The 19,911-nt window shown below is 34.3% G+C and overlaps 1 protein-coding gene across 3 annotated transcripts in view; it reads right to left on the minus strand.

The window, feature by feature from the left end:
- The window catches only part of LOC111051694 (Y+L amino acid transporter 2-like), a 47,557-nt gene extending 28,938 nt beyond the window's left edge, over window positions 1-18,619 (minus strand). For 2 of the 3 annotated variants that reach the window (XM_039425163.1, XM_039425164.1), the window contains exons 1-2: window positions 17,927-18,617; window positions 630-848 (exon numbers count right to left, since the gene is read on the minus strand). In XM_039425163.1, the coding sequence (XP_039281097.1) occupies window positions 630-848; window positions 17,927-18,167 (460 nt within the window). In that variant the 5' untranslated portion in view covers window positions 18,168-18,617. Of the gene's footprint in view, window positions 1-629; window positions 849-17,926 lie in introns of all 3 variants that reach the window. The other variant, XM_039425165.1, reaches the window with a different exon arrangement.
- Window positions 18,620-19,911: the final 1,292 nt, after the last annotated feature.

Genomic DNA, 19,911 nt, shown 5'->3' on the forward strand with positions numbered 1-19,911 from the left:
TTACTAACCACCAGTACATTTGAAAATGTTTTGCTTCACCTTTATTGTGGATATTGTAAGTTTCCTGAATAATGGGTTCCAATACCTATTTAATTGTTCCTCCCACAAATGTTACAGATAAATATCAACAATTATTATAACATGATTTCTATGTGATTCTATATTTTATCTAGATAGGCTGAAGTCTACTTAAGTGTCTCTCCTACAAATATTACAGATAAATACCAACAATTATAATATGATTTCTAGGTGATTCTATGTTCTATGTAGTTAGGATGGGGTTGGACCAAACAAGCATAGAGCTAGAGCACCAACACATGGAGATAACACGACATATTAGAAGTATGATAAATTCATGTCTTTAAAAGCGAATGAATCCATTCTAAGCTCTCTTAGCTTCATTAGCTATATTGAACTAGGTTTATCAATATTTTTAATTATCTTTGTTCGTTTGATCTAACCCCAGCTTTAAAAAGAAATCAACTGATATATTAACTATCCTAAATAATCTTAGATAGTTAACTGTTCGTTCAATCTAGCCCCAGCCTTACAAAGAAATCAACTGATTGTCTTGACTGTAATCTTAGGTAGTTAACTACCTAAGTAGTTAATAGTAGTCGATTACTCACAGGTGATGAGAGTGGCAATGAGCCTGGTAACCTCGTAAGGCGGATCGCAGTGAGGCCAGGCCGGCTTGACAATGTACTCAGCAAAGGTGAGCGCCGTGATGGCATTGCCAGTGGGCACAATCACCAGCAGAGCCACCCACAGGTAGAGGAAGGCCGGCAGCGCCCCAAACGCCTCGTTTATGTAGGCATAGTCACCGCCTGACTTTGGAATCATAGTGCCTGCAACACAGAGTCAGGTTAGGTTGGAGAGCTGAGCAGCCGAGCGCTACTTGTTGAACGAACCTTGTATTGTAAAATTAGAAAATATATATTTCGAGTCAGTACATGTTACAAAACCATTCAATAGTAAGGTTAGGGATCGCTACTTGTTAGACAGACTATGTATTTATAACCTTGTATTTGTAAAATTAAAAAATATGTATTTCAAGTCAATTCATGTTACAAAACCTACAATAGTATGGTTGGGTTGGGGCAGGGGTACCCACAAGGGGGGGGGGCATGGCACAATTTGCACCATCAACATTTTTTGGGGGGGGGCATGATTTTTTTTATATTTTATGTAAACATTTTGAACCATGGTCAAAAAATCAAAGTATTAAAATAATAGAGATATCCTAATGTAGTTAATTTTTCCCACCTTTACAATGTTATATTTTGCTAAGTGTAACTCAATATAAAGCATAAGCACAATTGATAATATTTTGTATGCAGGAATTTTAGTAATTTTAAGCTTATGAGTTTGAAGGTAAATCTTTGACAAAAATAAATTACAACCTCATCATCCACTATTATTCTGATTACCTTCGCTTAATATAAATTTTTAATGATCCTGTGTTTGAGTTTCCTTGCTGTTGCAACCTAATTTTCTTAAAAGCACAATGATAAGTTGAATTGTAATGTACATTTTAATCTAATAATTATTTTAATTTCGAAGGCGTATCATGATGATATTAATGTGTCTGAAATGGGAATGCAATTATAAAAAACATCGCAAACTCTAGTGAATTTGACAGAAGAAAAAACTTCTCTTGTCGAAAATTTGTGAAAAATATCAAATGAAACCAATTTTAATCTTTCAAATTTACACCCTATTTACCACACAGTAATCAAGTAATTATTGTAATACTTCATTACTTTTTTCTGTTTTGTCCAGTCAAATGGTCGTTTTTCAGGAAACAGCCCGAAAGAACTTTTCGCAACGGTTCTATATGTATTTTGGGGCGCTGAATTCTAATCTGAAATTTGCTGATATGCCAGAGGGCGGCTTCACCCCCAAAACTCACAAAAAAACCCAAAATTTCGGATTCTTTTCAAGTTTTCCATTTAATCTTGAGAACCTTTAACTTTTCGAGAAAAAGCATTCTCTAAAATAGGCTATTGAAGATAATAAAATTTCCAATAAATTGAGTGGTCGCGCAGGACTCTACGATTTTTGATTCCGGAGCTAAGAGTTTTCAAAAAAAGGGGTATTTTTTAAGGGGTTTTTAAAATTATGCTAACCTACCAATTCTACCCTATACAACTAGGATCTTTTTCTATTAATGATAGAAAGCCACACATCACGTGAATTAACAATATATTAATTCTGAACAGAATTCCTGTTTTTGAATTTAGTAGTGGTGGGAGGAGGAATACACCCAAAAATAGAAAATCATGTCCTACAGCCAAAATTCAAATTCTCATTATAATACCTTTTCATGGCCTTCCTAAAAAAAAAGAAACATATTTCGGCTGAAATATCCTTACGAGATTTATGTTCTATGAGAATCACTCCTTAGATTTCAGTATTTCCTAGTGGGGGGCACACATAAGGATACGTCCAGGATCAAAACTTTAATCACTTATAACTTTTGACTGAATTATCACATCTTCTCGTACTACAGCTCGTTCATATCAGCTCGTCAAGGCGGTTGAAAATCATGTATCATCTCACTAAAATTTGTTAAAAAAAAGAAGAAATTCCTCCTTTAGTGTATTTTAGCCCATATTCCAATGCATAGAAAAATGACCGATTTCTATATTCAAAACTGTGTGTCTCGGTAACTCAAATTGATACTTGGCCTTGATTTGAAGAAAAGAATCTCCTCTTTTGAGGTGACTGATTTTTGTAAAAATATAATTGTGAAGTAAGATACGTTTGTTTCAAAAAATCAAGAAATATGCAATATTTTTCTCATTTTCACAGTCTCGACAGTTTTTCGATATAAACAGTAATGCAAGTTCAATTTAAGGCAACTCAGCTTATAGAGCATGACATTTTCTCTCATTTAAGACCAATCGCAAGTTTCTATCATGTATTGTACTCATTTTAGAGACTCTTTAATAACAGTAGAATTGCAAGAAAAATGAGAAAATAAAGATCATTATTCAATTGGCTGTAACTTTTGAACGGTATTGAAAACAGAAGTAGGCTATATTTCATGGGAGTGAAAAGAGGAGAAAATTCATCACAACCTCGACCACTTTTTGGATTTTTTATCTGAAGTGTTCCACAAGATACGCAACGTTGAATATGCGAGACTGTGAAAATGGGGGAAATATCACAAATTTCTCGCACATTCAAAGTTGCGTATCTTGTGGAACACTTCAGATATAAAATCCAGTAGTCCTGCGCGACCACTCAATTCATTGGAAATTTTATTATCTTTAATATTATAATTATAGAGAATGCTTTTTCTAAAAAATTCAAGGTTCTCGAGATTAGATGGATAACTTAAAAAAATTCCAAAATTTTGGGGGTGAAGTCGCCCTCTGGCGTGTCAGCAAATTTCAGATTAGAATTCAGCGCCCTAAATATATAGAACCATGGAAAAAAATTCTTTCGGGGCTGTTTCCTGAAAAACGACCATTTGACTGGACTATAAGTTGTTATCCTATTATATTAAGCGAGCAATTTATGTATATCTGTTTATATTTTTCTTTTTTAATATCTGGTTATCTGGCTATCTGGTTATCTGGTTATTTATGTTCAACGGATCTTGGAAACGGCTCTAACGATTTTCACGAAATTCAGAATATAGTAGGTTTATGATATCAAAATTCGATTGCATTGGGTCTCATCCCTGAGAAAACTCCCTGAAGGACATGAAAAGGATAATTCATCCTCGGAAAAACAGATGATGATTTCGTCGTCTGTCGGTAACAGAAGATGCGTGTGCCTGTGTGGGAGATCAGCTGTGTAATCAATTAGCTTACCGTATCTCGCGAGAAATCTAGAAATTTTAATTGACTCGATCAAAATACAGTAATCTGATTTGTTGACATGAGATGGTATTTATCATAATATTTAAAGTTAATCATTATTTTACAGTTCCAAGGGATTAGTGAGTGTTATTTTGTTATTCAATTTGGTATGTAAACAATCTAAATTCGAACTTTTATGTTTTCGAATACATGGACTGAAAATTTCACTTGAATTCAAGTGTATGAAACATAACCTACTTTTTGGAATATTAAATATTCAAACTATAAATTTTATCGGGGAAGAAACAGTTTTGGGCTGTGCCTGTTAGTCCTTCCCCAATCATATTAAAGAATTGAGTTCTGTTTATCAATGAATAAATAACGAGCAAAGCTCGGTGCCCCGATATTTGGTATTAATAGATAGAATTTATAAAATGTACTTGTTCGGATGATATCTTTATTCCAAAAACCAAACTATTCAAAGATACATTTTGTTCGACTTGTGTTATTTACTCCTGTAATATGAAAAAGTGAATACTACCAACAACACAACATCAGTGACAACCTATTCCATTTTATTATAAATATCGGGGCACCGAGCTCCGCTCTGGAGTACCTACAAAAGCATATAAAAATTATTACGAAAGAAGAAATTATAATAAATATTCATAGTTCATACAGAAAGGTTCTATCTAATCACAGTGGATTGAGATTAATTCGCAGAGGAATGCAAAAATTTCTCTCACAAAAGCATGTTAAATTTTAATCCTAATTAATGTCACGTGAACCAAATCACAGAAGACCATCTCAAAAAGATAGCTTATCTGATTGGTTCTACTGGAATTAATCAGGATTAAAATTTAACCGGCTTTTGTACTACTGCCACTAAGTACCTGATTGAATTAGGTACAAAAGTTCAACAGCTGAGTCACTCAGTCCCACACACATGCACTCGCTCACTCACTTCCATCATCAACAGACGACGAAATTATCAGCTGTTTTTCCAAGGATGAATAAATTCTTTTAATATCCTTCAGCGAGTTTCCCCAGGGATGAGACCTAGTGCAATCGAATTTTTATATTATAAACCTACTATGTTATGAATTTCGTGAGAATCGTTAGAGCCGTTTTTGAGATCCGGTGAAATACAAACATATAAACATCTTAAAATTTGAACATCTAAATTGAAATCGCTCGTTTAACAGTATAGGATTTAGAATACCTAAACTTGCCGACATTATATTATATTGTATGAATAAAATCGTTCCAAATTTGTATGAATGTTTACCAAAATTGCTAGGCAATATTCTTTTGCAATAAAGAATTATCATCAATGATATTATTGTTCAACTTTTTATAAGTAGCCTTAAAATTTAAAAAGCAAAGCCTCCCTTACTTATATTTTAATATCCTATTAAAATATGTGTCATGTAGTTTTTCCTGATGTAATGTAGTTCTTTCTAGTCCTCCCGAACAAGAACGGGTGCACTGCTAGTCTCAAAAATAATATCAAAAAGATACTTTATTTCTATTTTAAAAGAGATAAGAAACGATGTAATATTTTTACAATATTATGAAAACAGAAAGAAGTCCTCACAAGACCAAAGGTAAATAATGTCCTTTGGAAGATTAGAATGTAGAGGTGCGTACAGATATACGCGCCGCGAACATGAGCAATTCACTTTCAATCAGCTGTTTATATCTGTATTTTTACAGAAACGGTCAAATACAGATATAAAAAGCTTGGCATTAGCTGATTAAAAGTGAATTGCTCATGTTCGCGGCACGTATATCTGTACGCACCTTAAGATGTGAATTTTATTGTCATACACTGGCTAATGTTAAAAACTAAAGGGTTGGGAATTGGGATACTTTGGGGGGGAGGCATTACACTTGGATTGGAGGGGCATTACACTTGGATGGGGGGGGGCGGCATGCGCCATTGCCCTTGGGGGGGCTGGGCACCCCTGGGTTGGGGATCACTACTTGTTGGACAAACCTTGTATTTGGAAATATTTTTAGAATTATAAAAATAGAAACCAAAATCTGAATTTGAGGCTTGAAATAATTTTAAAAACCATGAAGAAAATGGAACAAATATTGCCAAATATGTTTTGACCTGTTAATTACATTCCATGAAATGAAACAAAAGTTTATTCACAAAAGAGAATAATGAGAGAATCATGTGAATATTGTATATGAATAACAGCACAAAACTATTCAATAATCAGTGGAATACCTAGTCACAGAATAGGTATTCATAGGCATAGGTTTATCACAGAATGGAAACTGTCAATAAAACGCCATCTAACCTATGCTTTTTACATGGCGCAAATACTAGACAAGTCACGTGACCTTGGGAAGTTCCAATCCTGGTCTTCTGATTGGCTCATAGCAGTGAACGAGATCAACTGATCCGGATCATTAAAGTGATCCGAACCTACCATCAATACTATTACAAATACAATGCGGCGCTTCCTAACAAGATGGCGGATTTTTGCGACAGGGTACTAGCCAAGTTTCCATACTGTATGTATACTATGACCTAGTGATAAGTCGGTACCTAAGATAGCTCGGTATAAGTATTATATATTATGATAAACCTAGCGAATCAGTTTGTTGTATTCTGTCACAAACACTTATTTTCGCTGAATTTGATGCCACATGACCCCTAAAAAGCTTGTGTGTGGAAAAGGAGAGAAATAATTTTAATATTTTCAAATAATTTTCAAACAAACAGGAACAGATTTTGAAGATTATTAGTGTAGTTGAACTCATTGCTCTACCAACCGAAAGCATTCACTTATCTAATATAAGTGATAAGATATCACTCTGAAAGCTCGATCAATTGCATAACTAAAGAATGCTTCACTTTTCAAACATGTGGGGTGCCTGAGGTCAATATTACTCTAATGTATAGTTAATCATCAACAAAATATTAAACAACAAGTGAAATCAAGCTACTCACACATAAGACATTCAATCTTCAAGCTACCCAGACATTCAATTCAAAGATCAGCATAGCTCAGCTTACTTAGTAGGAGACGTGACTAGATTCATATCTAGGAAACATATCTAGTGTGTGGGCTACTACATATCACCTGAATAATGATTTTGAAAAAAGAATTTCACAGTGAAAAATCGACCTAACCACTTTTAAACGCATGGAATATTCGATCAGATATTCTACATAGTATAACAATATTATCCTCATGATATAAGATGAAATAGCATGCCTGGTTACCATTCAACTCTTTTTCTTGTCACGAGCCTCTTTCATTCAAAGTAATTTATTTTTATGATCGCAAATTATAGTTTCTCAAAAACCATTTCCTTGCTACCATTTAGTAATGGGCCTTCAATTATTTGCACCTGCTCCAACTGCTATGAAGGCTTTATAAGTCGCTTGCAAGTAGGCCTATATTCTGCATGGACAAGAATCACGAAAATAACGTTAGCCTAACAATTTTTAGATGAGTTCAGACAGTGTACTCCGAGAAAGTGTAATATTCTTTTATTTTCTCTGGTGTAGTGTAGTGAGCTGTAGTGGGACTCTCAATAATCACAGGAAGATGGGTTGAACCTCTATAATGAGATTCACTTAAAACTGTCAGCATTCTTCAGATTAAAACACTGCTGCTTCCCATTCCCATTCAACCAATTTTGATACAGTAGTTTGAAGTGAAACTCAGTACAGACCGCTAAATCACAAACAACTGTTGGACCTATTTATTCCATACTCTGTGAATTCTAGATTATTGTTACTATAAACAAGCATTCACTACCTTTTTCTATTATTATTATTATTACTAGTAGTAGTTCTGTGAACAGTAAGCCTCACGCAGTATTCTCATCCACAAGTACCTGATTGAAACTATAGACCTTATGGAAATACAGCAATAGACTGGCTTCTCCACACATCTGTGTAATCACTTGTCAACTGATTTATGATGAATAATTCTATAGTCTGATTTTTACTCTAATATTGGCGTATGAAGGAGGCTCCTTTTTCCTTTTATAATTATCCTTGAAATGCAAAATTTCCAAAAGCCGTGTATATACGTCGACGCGCAATTAAAAAAGGAACATACCAGTCAAATTTCATGAAAATCTATTACCGCGTTTTGCCGTAAATGCGCAACACATGAACATTTGAACATTAAGTGAAATTTGGTACTAGCGAATACAAGCTATGTACGTTCTAGATGATTTAACTTATTTTAGGCATGCTAGTTGTAATGTATTCGATGATTGTTGTGTGTATGGTGATTTCCTAAGAGTGAATGAGTTGAATGGTTTTAGTATATTACACATGAATATTAGAAGTTACAATAAAAACCACGAAGAATTTTTGATTTTCCTTGATAGTATAGCTTTCAAATTTGATGTTCTCGTGCTGACCGAGACATGGATGTGTGAGGATGATTATGTAAATTGTTTGGATGGATATTTGGCATATCAAACTACTACTAAATACAACCAAAACGATGGTATAATAGTATACGTAAATTCGGAGTTGTCTTCATCGTGTAACGAGGTGGAAGTTGGGGGATTGCGTTGTCTCAACTTGAAGTGCGATAAAGAAAACCAATGCTATAATTTACTTTGTGTTTATCGCTGCCATGATGTTGACATGGCCGGTTTTATCGATGGATTGGAAGAAAGATACAATCGTACTGATAATAATAATAATAATAAGATAGAGGTAATTGTCGGTGACATCAACTGTGATATTCTCAATGAACAAACTAGCAGCCTAAGCAACAGGTATCTTGACGTGCTTTATGAAGCCGGCTTTGCTTGCTGCATTGATTCTCCAACTAGGGAAACTCCTTTTCTTCTTCATGTATAGATCATTTATTTGTTAGACACCCAGATACTAATTCTCTTTTTCCAGCAGTATTGAAATCCGATATCACGGATCACTACGCAATAGGCATCACCATAAAGCATAATAAAATAACAATAGCTCTCATATTCAAAACAAAAAATTCAAGAAACTTGATAATGAAAAATTCTTTAAACTTCTGGCCGAACAGTCATGGGATGAAGTAATCTCTTCACAGGATCCTAATTTTTGTGCTGAGAAGTTCATGGAGATTATAGCTCTGCTCCATCAGACCTGCTCTACAACTATAAATAGATGTAATAATAGTAATAAATTTAAAAAATTAAAGCCATGGATCACAAATGGGCTTATCAGATCCATAGAAAAAAGAAATAGATTAAGCAGATTAATTAAAAGTCAGCCCTTCAACCCCAGTCTCATTCAGCATCTCATTGTAATGAGTATCACAGTATGTTGAGTAAATTGTTAAAAAAAACAAAAAAGAAGATTTCAAAAGGAAACTATTAGATTCAAAAAATAACCCCAAAAATTTTTGGAAAACAATAAACGAGATATCAGGGTCTAGCAACAAAACTGCTTCTTTTCCTATTCATGATTACACAAAATGTAACAATAGCGACAACAATCCCAAGTCTGCGGTAGATATAGCAAATGAATTTAACGTTTACTTTTCTAATGTTGGAGCCAGGCTAGCTGATGAGATTAAGCAAAGAAACCAGCTCCAGTCCGCCCTGTCTGTCCTCCTGTCCAGCAATTCATCTTAAGAGAAGTGTCAGAGCAGGAGGTTAGACAGTGTGTGGCGGAAATGCGCGGAGGTTCTGCTCCTGGCTGCGATGATGTATCGGGTTATTTGTTGAAAAATGGCATAGATTTTATTACTATTCCACTTTGTCATATTATTAACTGTAGTTTCAATTCAGGTATTTTCCCCAATATTTTCAAATTGGCTAAGGTTATTCCTCTATACAAGTCAGGTGATAAGGGAGATAAAAATAATTACCGTCCAATATCTTTACTGAGTGTATTTTCAAAAGTTATTGAAAAATGCTACAAAAACCAACTGTCTCAATATTTAAAAATGAACAAATTATTATCTGATTGCCAGTTTGGATTCAGGAACGACTGCAACTCTTCCAACTGCTTCTATCAACTAAGTGACTACTTGAGAAAAGGCATTAATAATAACAAATATATTCTTTTGCTGTTTGTTGACCTGGCAAAGGCTTTCGATTCTATCGATCGCGCAATATTGCTTAATAAATTGAAAAATATTGGGATAATTGGCACTTCTCATGATTGGATCGGAAGCTACTTGTCGGGTCGCAAACAAATAGTAAACATAAATAGTCCATTCAGTTATAGTAACAATAGTGGTAACAATGAAATTAATAGCAATAATATAAATAACAACAATACAAATTCTGTCAATAGTGAGGTGCGAAGTATCGATTTTGGGGTTGTCCAAGGAAGCACACTTGGGCCAATCTTATTCCTTATATACATCAATGACATTATCAAATCTGATATATCGGGTAGAATGCTACTGTTTGCTGATGACACTGCAGTCTATTTTGAGGCAGACAGCTGGATGGAAGTCTACGAGAAGGCATCCAGAGACTTAATTACACTCAAAAATTGGTTTGACGACAACATTCTTAGTATGAATGCGAAGAAGACCAAAATTCTTCCAATATTCCTTCATAAAAACCGTGCCCCTCCGGATAATTTACTGCTAAAACTACATTCTTGTGGTCAGGTGTGTAATGATAACTGTGATTGCCAGGTGATTGAATCGGTCAACGAGTTCAAATACCTGGGTATAATCATTGATAATAATTTATCTTGGCATCCACACATTTTCTACTTGAAAAAAAAATTACGGAAATTGATTTTTGTTTTTTAAAAACTGAAGGGCATTCTTAACACTAAGGAATTGAGGACAGTGTATCACGCACTTGTGCAGTCAATCCTTACATATGGAATTATTGTCTGGGGAGGTGCGTGTGATACTAAGATTGCAGAACTTTCAGTGACTCAGAAAGCTATTATGAAAGCCGGACTGGGCCTGGAAAGAACATATTCTTCCGAACGTTTATTTGTTTATTTTAATGTTCTAACTATTAAGAGGCTTTATGTTAAATTTGTCTTAATGTATGCGTTCAAGAATAAAATGAACTTAAATATTCCAGCACAACAAGAACATAGGACTAGAAGCGGACTTCTTCTGCATCCCAATTTAGAGAGAAATTCGCGAGCTGTTTGCGACAGAAATGTCTCTTATGTAATTAATATGATTCTACGGAATGCTCCCCCCCATATAAGTCATCCTGGTTCTTATACTGTACTAAAATACAAGAAAGTGCTACATGAATGGTTGGCATCTTTAAATGACTATCAGTGTGGTAGATTGATCAAATCAATGTATGTGTAACGCCTTGGAATTTATTCACTCATGTGTGTGCGTTGTGTGTGTGTGTGTGTGTGTGTGTGTGTGTGTGTGTGTGTGTGTGTGTGTGTGTGTGTGTGTGTGTGTGTGTGTTTCCCTTCCCGTGCGAATGTTGATAGTTGAGCTCGAATATTAAAATTAAATAAGTATTTTTATCTTTTATTTAAATAGTTTTGATATTGTATTATTCAATACTATTAAATATGGTAGCTATCTATAATAGACTAGTAATATTACTTCTCTGTATCATAGATAAGTTATCTGTGTAAATTGAATTTCGATATATTTATGCGAACTCTTACTCACGAACAGACCGACAGGTCCATGTGAGTACAGTTTCTATTATTTTGTGAAATAGTTTAAACATAGATATGATTTTATTTAAATTTAGTACATTTACATATGTTTTATAAGTCTCATAAGTCTTTTATTGTGAAACAATAAATTCAATTCAATTCAATGCCAAACCGTATGCGTATGAAGGAGGCTCCTTTTTCCTTTTATAATTATCCTTGAAATGCAAAATTTCCAAAAGCCGTGTATATACGTCGACGCGCAATTAAAAAAGGAACATACCTGTCAAATTTCATGAAAATCTATTACCGCGTTTTGCCGTAAATGCGCAACATATGAACATTTGAACATTAAGTGAAATGCCAAACCGTAGACTTGAATCTTAGACCTCACTTCGCTCGGTCAATTATTATTATGTAAATATTACTAATTTTTTTACTACTCCACTTAATGAGTTCAAGACGACATGAGAAGAATTAGATTTTATATATTAAGGATAAGACAGGAATATTTCTTGAATCTTGTTTTATAGACTATATTTTTAAGGCCTTTTATAGCCGTTTTAGCCTTATAGGTATTTTTATAGCCTTAATTTTACAGTAAATGTGTCCTGGTTTATTTTTCTATTGTACTGGGAAGTGTTGGATGCCTGAAGTTACATTGATTGCATACTTGAATATTTTGTATATGAAGACTATTAAAAACAAAAAATATAAAGACAGATTTTTACATTCATGTTTGAAAAAGATTGAAACAAAAAGCAACATAGTGCGACACTGACAGTAATTCTAAAATTTGAAATCCAACATTACAATAAAAGATTGCCTCTATCTCTCCCCTAAGAACGTAGTTGAATAAGGAGGACTTGATAATTCATAAGGACATCAACCATATTGTACAGCCTTTCATTAACAACATTTAATGACCACTTCTAAATCCATTAACACAACACTAACCAACTTTTTCCCAGTAATAGCTGAGATAAAACAAGACTAACCATTTTCCCAGCCATAACAAGTAAGATGAAAGAATACCGCCTAGCTGAGTAAGCCCTATGAAGGGTGCAATTATTGGACGTTGTATAAAGTTCATCAAGGTTAGTAATTGAAGTTATTATAAAGTGGTCTTAAGGAGAGCATTTTCGGACGGCTGCAAAGATCCAATCAAAAATTCACCACCGTAGATACTCACTTTCACAGTAACAAGTGAAAATGCAATGGTATTCACACTAGTTTTGTATTTTTTAAATTCATCTTCAACTAGAGAATGTTTTGAGAAAATCGATTTATTGCAAGCTATACAACTATTTTTTATGAAAACATTTGGAGAAAACAAATAAAGTTTCGTATGCTAACCCCCACTATCAATTTCTAGTGAACCGTTCGAGACTTGCGACTATGAACAAGAACAACCTCATGCCTGAATTGTAAGTTATACTATAATGCCTCAAGACACTGCAAAGTTGTGACCAGATACTTCTAACTGTAAAGTATTTCAAGGTCAATTTCATTAACACCTCAGTGCAGTGCAGAAGAAGCTTGATTTATTCTACCTGCTCGTTAATAATATCACTTGTCATCATAATTATTCACAGTTGGTGCAATATTAATTAATGTTCAAGCATTGTTCCACTTTGAATCGGTCACACTAAATTACTTACCGTATCAAATTTGTATTTGAAATTTTATTACGCTTTCAACATATGGATAACATCATATTCTGTGCAACGAGCTGAAAATGTTTTACTCAATACTCAATTCACTAAAAATATGGATAAATTGAACATTTTTATCATTACACGAATTATGAATAGGCTATAGAAAGATGGAAATTTAATGATTTAAGAGAAAGTTGGAATTTTTCAAGCAAATTTTATTGAGCTTGTAGGTCAGTATGGAGGTACTGGTGAGTCAACTTTTCAGAGGCACTATTCATAAGATATCATATAGAACGTTGGTTCATTTCACAACAATTGAGAATTAGATTTTTTGCTGAGTAGGTAATGGGAACGATGAGAGAGAGAGAGAAAAAAATGAGTGAACCTACAAATTTGGGTGGGTTTTGCACAACCAGGGAGTGATTCTTAAACTCATGAATTATTGATATTATTTTCCGGAGTCAGCTCCTAGTGGTCATCAATCGTCCAACGCGAGTAGCAGGCGCATGAATTTAAATAGAAATGTAAATTCTTGAGTTATTCTTGACAATAACTGTCAGATAAGCGTCGCACTCCAGGTTCTCTCGTTGGAAGGGTGACTGTTTGAGGCTAGCTCCTCTATCAGTTGATGAAGAGCTTCAAAATCACCTCCCGGTGGTTTGAAAACAATCAAATACTGCATTTATCTCTCACTATTAGCCTATAACTCTCATAACTGAAGCATAGAAATTGGGCACATCATCTTCAGCAACAAAAAATAATTGTCAAGCATAACCTATTACTTTTATTTGTGTTATTTCAACTAATCGGATTTATTCTACTTTTGATCTTCAGTACTGTAGCGTGCAAACATTCTTCAGATAGCATCTTCCCCTCTTCTCCATCCATTCCAACCACCCTCTAATAGAGGGGCGATTTGAAACAATGGAACTGAGAAGTACTCAGTGCTTCTAGAATAAAATCAGGAGTAAAAACTGCCAATTGCCAGAATATAGGTATGTATTCGTATAAAGTAGAAGTTCATTAGGTATATAATGTAAAGAGGATATATATGTGCATGATAAGAATAATATAAATAATAGTCCTATACAATGTGCAGATCTAAACAATAGACCAGCAGCAGGCAAATTCTTCGAGGGGAGAGTTCACTTCTCAGAGAAAGAATAGAAAAAGAGACAGGGAACTGAACAAGTTCTCTTCATAGAGCTGTGCTGTTCAAGTTTCAAGTTCTGTTCTATATCTATAGTATACAAACATGCTTTAATAATATATTGTACAACTCTTTACATAGTACATGTAGTATATAGTTATAAGGTTGTTTTGTGGGCTGATGCAATAGTCACAGTGGTTGAAGTACTACTCACTGCTATAGAGATCACAAGTTTCCACTCATTCAAACCAAAAACCAAGGAATCCAATTCAAGATAAAGGGAATCCTTAAGCCCTTATTCAAGAAAAGATAGAAAATCATGAATAATCGTGAACTATAATTTTATAATAAGAAGAATTTTTGGAACAATCAAGGAAAATTAAATATGGAGGATAAGAACAAACGAGGAGCTAGGAAGATTGTTTGAGGAGACTAGTATTTTATCTGTTGTAGAAAGTATGAGGCTGAGATGGGCTGGTTATATGCACAGAATGCCGGAAGGGAGGGTGCTGGAAGGAAAACCCGGAGGAAGAAGACTAGAAGGAAAACCAAGAAAGCGGTGGGTTGACGATGAGGAGGAGGATTTACGAAGACTGGGTGTAAAAAGATGGGGAAGAACAGCAGAATGTCGTGAGGGATGGAAGGATGTGGCTGTGACGGCTAAGGCCCTAAATGGGCTGTAGTGCCAATAATGATGATGATGATGATGATGATGATTTTATAATAATCCCAATAATTGGGATTCACTTGCAAAAGAAAATAAGTTACAAACATTATGAATAAAACACAAATTTCATAAATTAATACATCATGCAAAACTGTACTGCAAAATAAAATTTTCCTTCTGCTTGGCAACAAAAGAGAAACCTTGAGTGCTGGCAGTGGATTATAACTGTAATGTAAACTGTGGATTATAAACTGTAACAGTGGATTAACTGTAATTATGCTTCAGTTGATGCCCAAATAATTCCTAAGTTTTAGGGAGGCTAACCAATTTGTTTCTTTTCACTTTTTGTGTAGTTGAGAAGTTGATATTGTGGTAATTATTCATATTGAATGAAAAAGACTAAGAAATTGTCAAAAAAAACACTGATTTATTGATAATTAGAAAGACCGGTTTCGGTTATTACACCATTGTCAATCTCTGATAAACTAAAACAGTTTTAGTTTAAATTATCAATAAATCAGTGGTTTTTTTGACAATTTCTTAGTCTTTTTCATTCAATATTGTTTCTTTTCCTTGAGATGATTACAACATGAACCCTAGTCTTGTGCGTGGGAAATAATAGGAAATTACTCTTTTATTTTATGGCGTTTGAAGTTTGGACAACGATATCTACTCTACCCATGAATGATGATAAGGAATGGACCTCAACATTTAGGTGGCTTCTTCCGAAACACAGGTAAGTGATTTCAGAAATCATGACATACAGTGGAGCTTACCTCAAGCAATCGGGTTTCCTATGCTTTCATATCATATTTTTCTGTAGAGGGTGATGCTTAATGCTTCTGTTGAGGGTGATAATAATTATGATGAGTCTTGAATGTGCTTCTAATGTTCTAAATTATTTCATATAAATTACTTTAAGATTACTCTCGGTGGTTCGAAACCCACCTAAAGCTGTAGGTTATAGTGAGGTCCACGTTATAATGACAGTATTTGATCAACTTTGGTTTTGCTATCCTTGTCTATCATTCGACAACGCCGGTGGTACTATCCTTCTCTAGGTCCACAACGATGCCAATTATGTTTTTGACAGTGTAGAAATATAATTAATTCAGAAAATCGGCATCGCTATTCTTCTATCTTTATCCACTGCCATTATAACGTGGACCTCACTATAGTCATATCTCATCATATGTATCATTACCTACACGCACAAGCCTAGAGCTCATGTGGGCATCACCCTCAACGATAAAAATCTTAGTTTAGGCTACATGGGTTACAAACCACAGGGAGTGATAATAATGAGTCTCAATAGTTAGTGCAGCTGACATGTAATTGGATAAAGATACAAATAATGATGATTAATGCCAAAAACGAGGAGATTGGGATGATTGAAATTCAAAATTTTTATTCAATCCAAACAAGCAAAATGATGAGTCATCATATACTGTATAGCAGAAATTTCATGAAATAGAAAGTACGCCAGTTCCATTGTTTATTCCATAGGCACGTGTGGACTACAAAAAAATTACAACCAGCGTAAGCAAAACAATCATATTATTCAAGTCCAATATTTGCCAAGTAAATTACGACGCAATGATGTTCAAGAAATTTGAAAATTATTCTCAAACCTACATAGAATCAATTTATTCATGAATTATGCAAATGATATCGGAGATAATAATTTGCATAGATTTTTTGATGCGCTGCAACCTCTAATTAGCAAATTATTGTGAACCGACAATACCCTGTAAATTAGGAATTTTATCAGGTTGCCAAATAAATATTAAAGTTAGCCTACTCATTTTCTAGACAAGCAAAAATAACGATAATCACACGTTTCAAGTTGGTGTTGATTTCTGTATTAATAGAGTTCAATCGAATTACTCATACAGGATTTCTTTTGAGTTAATAAATCAAGTTAAGGTTTCTACCTCATCACACCTTATACTCTGTAGCCTATACTTCTTTTTTGTAATTGTTAAACTACCGTATCTTTGAGTAAACCCTTTTGAGATACATACAATGAATTGCAAAATAATAATTTTTCAAGTATCGTAGAGTTATTTAGGTTATTCTCGTTATTAGATGTGGCTACATATTAGATTATAATTTTATGAGTAAGAAGTTTTCTAGGTATCCCACGTTCTTAAAGTATGATACATAGAAAAATAATGTGAGTGACTAATAATTTGGATTATAATGAATTTACTCAAATTTTCAGGATATGAGGTGATTCATGACAAATTCAATAGAAATTGAAAGTAATTAGTACGTAACTTATTTGTTACCGTACGGTAATCGTTGAAATAATGTCATCTTCTATTTTTCATGTAATTTAAAATCATGAATAGTATAATAATTATTTGATCTGGTGAGTGAATTATGATTAGCCTACCATGATTTCAAGAGAGTTTCAAGAAACCAGAGTATGAACTATCTAGAAGTACATGAACTTAACTGAAAGTAAGCGTTACCTTACAGATTCAAATTTAAGGTGATTATCCTACCAAAATGAGTAAGACAAAACTATTTCTAGATTGACTAGGCTATATATGACTATGAGTCTCATCTGACCTAGTTGTAAAAAAATATAACTTAATTTGAAAAAGTAGGTAGGATAGTTATTTAAAATAGGCAAGTAATTTGGGCCAGATAAAAATACTTACCGTACCTTACAACATAAAAAAATAATAAACATTAAATAAAAAGCCTGCAGTAAATATTTGTCTCAACATGTAGATTATACCTATCCATTTCAAACCGCAAAAAAATGTTTTATCAGTTTTTAGAGTAGAACAGTGCGGAACGGAAGAATGATGCAATAACGTCTGCACATTACTCACTGGGCCATCGACTATGCTACTATCACTTTAGCAAACTTACACCTGCTTATAAATTAACTAAATGTATTCTTTAGAAAACATACAGTAACATCAATGAACTCACAATGTTGGAAATCTGAATCTGGCATGAATGCTCAAAATAATAACAGTCGGTCTCGGTACCGGTATGACAAAAATAATGGAAATTACGTTTTTCTTTACTTACCAAGCTCAGCATAGCAAAGTGCACCGACCACAGACAAAACGCCGGACAATACCCATATCACAAGTCCTAAACCCACAGACCCTGATCTAATTAAAACACCTTTGGGACTAACAAAAATTCCTGATCCAACTATTATTCCAACAATAATAGCTACACCGTCCAAAAGACCCAACTTTTTTTGTAGCTGTACACCTCCTGTAGCTCCACTATTTGATGAACTATCTGCTTTTGTTGTTGACATTTTTGTCGTGCACCATTCACCATCACCACACTAAAAACGAATGATTAATTATTACAATCCACGTGAGCTTGAGACAGCATGTAGAAAACCTAACCTACAAAGTACAAAGCACGTTGCCTGTTTGAATGCCAAGAATGTTGTGAAACTGAATCGGCAAATCGGCACGCGCCAAGGAAAGCATAGAGTCAGTAGATATGTGGAGGGGATACATTCGCGCACTCTTGTGTTGGAACTTTGTACTCACGCACACAGAAAACCACAACCGATCGTTTTTGGAGATTATTTTCGGTTTCCATTTCGACAACGGTGTCCTTCACAAAATAATTACAGTGATTATTATTTTTTACAGTGCGATAAACAAAAAACGTTTCCACCGAAATAACTGGAGACCGGCACAGCTCTTTTTTTGCACTAGCAGCTCCATCGAAGCCTAGACCGCGCGCTCAACTGCCGAAGTTTGAACTTGGTTGCTCCCTTTGTGCTCTGCTATCTTTCCTGCTATTTTGTTCCCCCTCTCGCAACTCTGTTCCCCCATTAGAGCTCAACCGGCGACACTCTACTTGCTTTGCATATCCTGTGATATCAATCAGAGCCGACACGGCAAAATTTAACGTTTACGTTATTAGAATAGCGTGACACTATCGTCGTGTGTGGGTGAACAAACAGTCGTTTCGTAAAATTAACATTTGCCTCTTTCTTGCTAATTTATAATCTTCTCAACATCTTACATGCCAATTATTGCAATTTGGAGGTTCTTTTTCAGTTCTTTATTATAATCATTTCTATTCGACAATACATAAGTATCATCGGGCCTTTGATTGAACGGGCGAGCTCCGTTGGCTATGACTATTATAGATCTTGAAAAATCACTTACTTCATCTCAGTGACTTGGAATCTTCCTAGGAGTTTAGTGTAACACAGTGAACTACTATTGTATTAAATCAAATCATTTTATTTACAAATCAAAAGCAATTAAAAAAAATTAAACGCAAAGTAAAAATTAGCTGAAAAGAGAAGATGGCTGGTTGAAACAAATTAATTAAGGAGAAAACGATCCTAATAGGATGGAACGAACAGTGAAGGAGAATCAAATTAAACACAGAACTTTATAGAATAGTAAAGGAAGAATAATTATAGAAGTTCATTATTCATGTAGCCAAAATGGGGTAGAAGATCAAATATGGGAAAATGAATGGGAAGACAGAGATTCAGAAAGTTTGAAGGAAGAAAAGGAGTAAGAAGAATCAATTTTAATTTGGAGGGATGTTAACTTATTCAATTTCAAAGATTGAAATTCTCAGAAATAAATAACGATAACGATAACAAGGAATGGAAGATATAGGTGGAGAAGATTTAAACCAGGGAATGAAAAGAGAGGCAGAATGAACGATGAAGCAAAGAAGAAAAGAAAAAAGAGTAAGAAGAAGCAGTTGAAAGGAAGATATCAAATTATTCAATTTCCGGACTTGGAATTCTTTCATCTATGCCGCTGCCAGAGACCATTCAATTGTTATCAGAGCTGAGAAGATGTGTTCATTCCTTTGTGGGGAAATGGCCCTTCATCTGGCTTTGATATTACAATAGTAGAAATATAATCAAATAAAACTGAGTAGGCCTAAGAACTCGGAACGTCTGACCGTCCTCTGTGTGCAAACACCTATATTATAATCCAATTCTTCAGATTGAACTGGAAAAATATGAATTTGTGAAACAAGAGTTTCTATCAAATATCTCCTATTAGACA

This window comes from Nilaparvata lugens, chromosome 3 (assembly GCF_014356525.2).
Source record: "Nilaparvata lugens isolate BPH chromosome 3, ASM1435652v1, whole genome shotgun sequence".
In the NCBI taxonomy this organism is placed as follows: domain Eukaryota; kingdom Metazoa; phylum Arthropoda; class Insecta; order Hemiptera; family Delphacidae; genus Nilaparvata; species Nilaparvata lugens.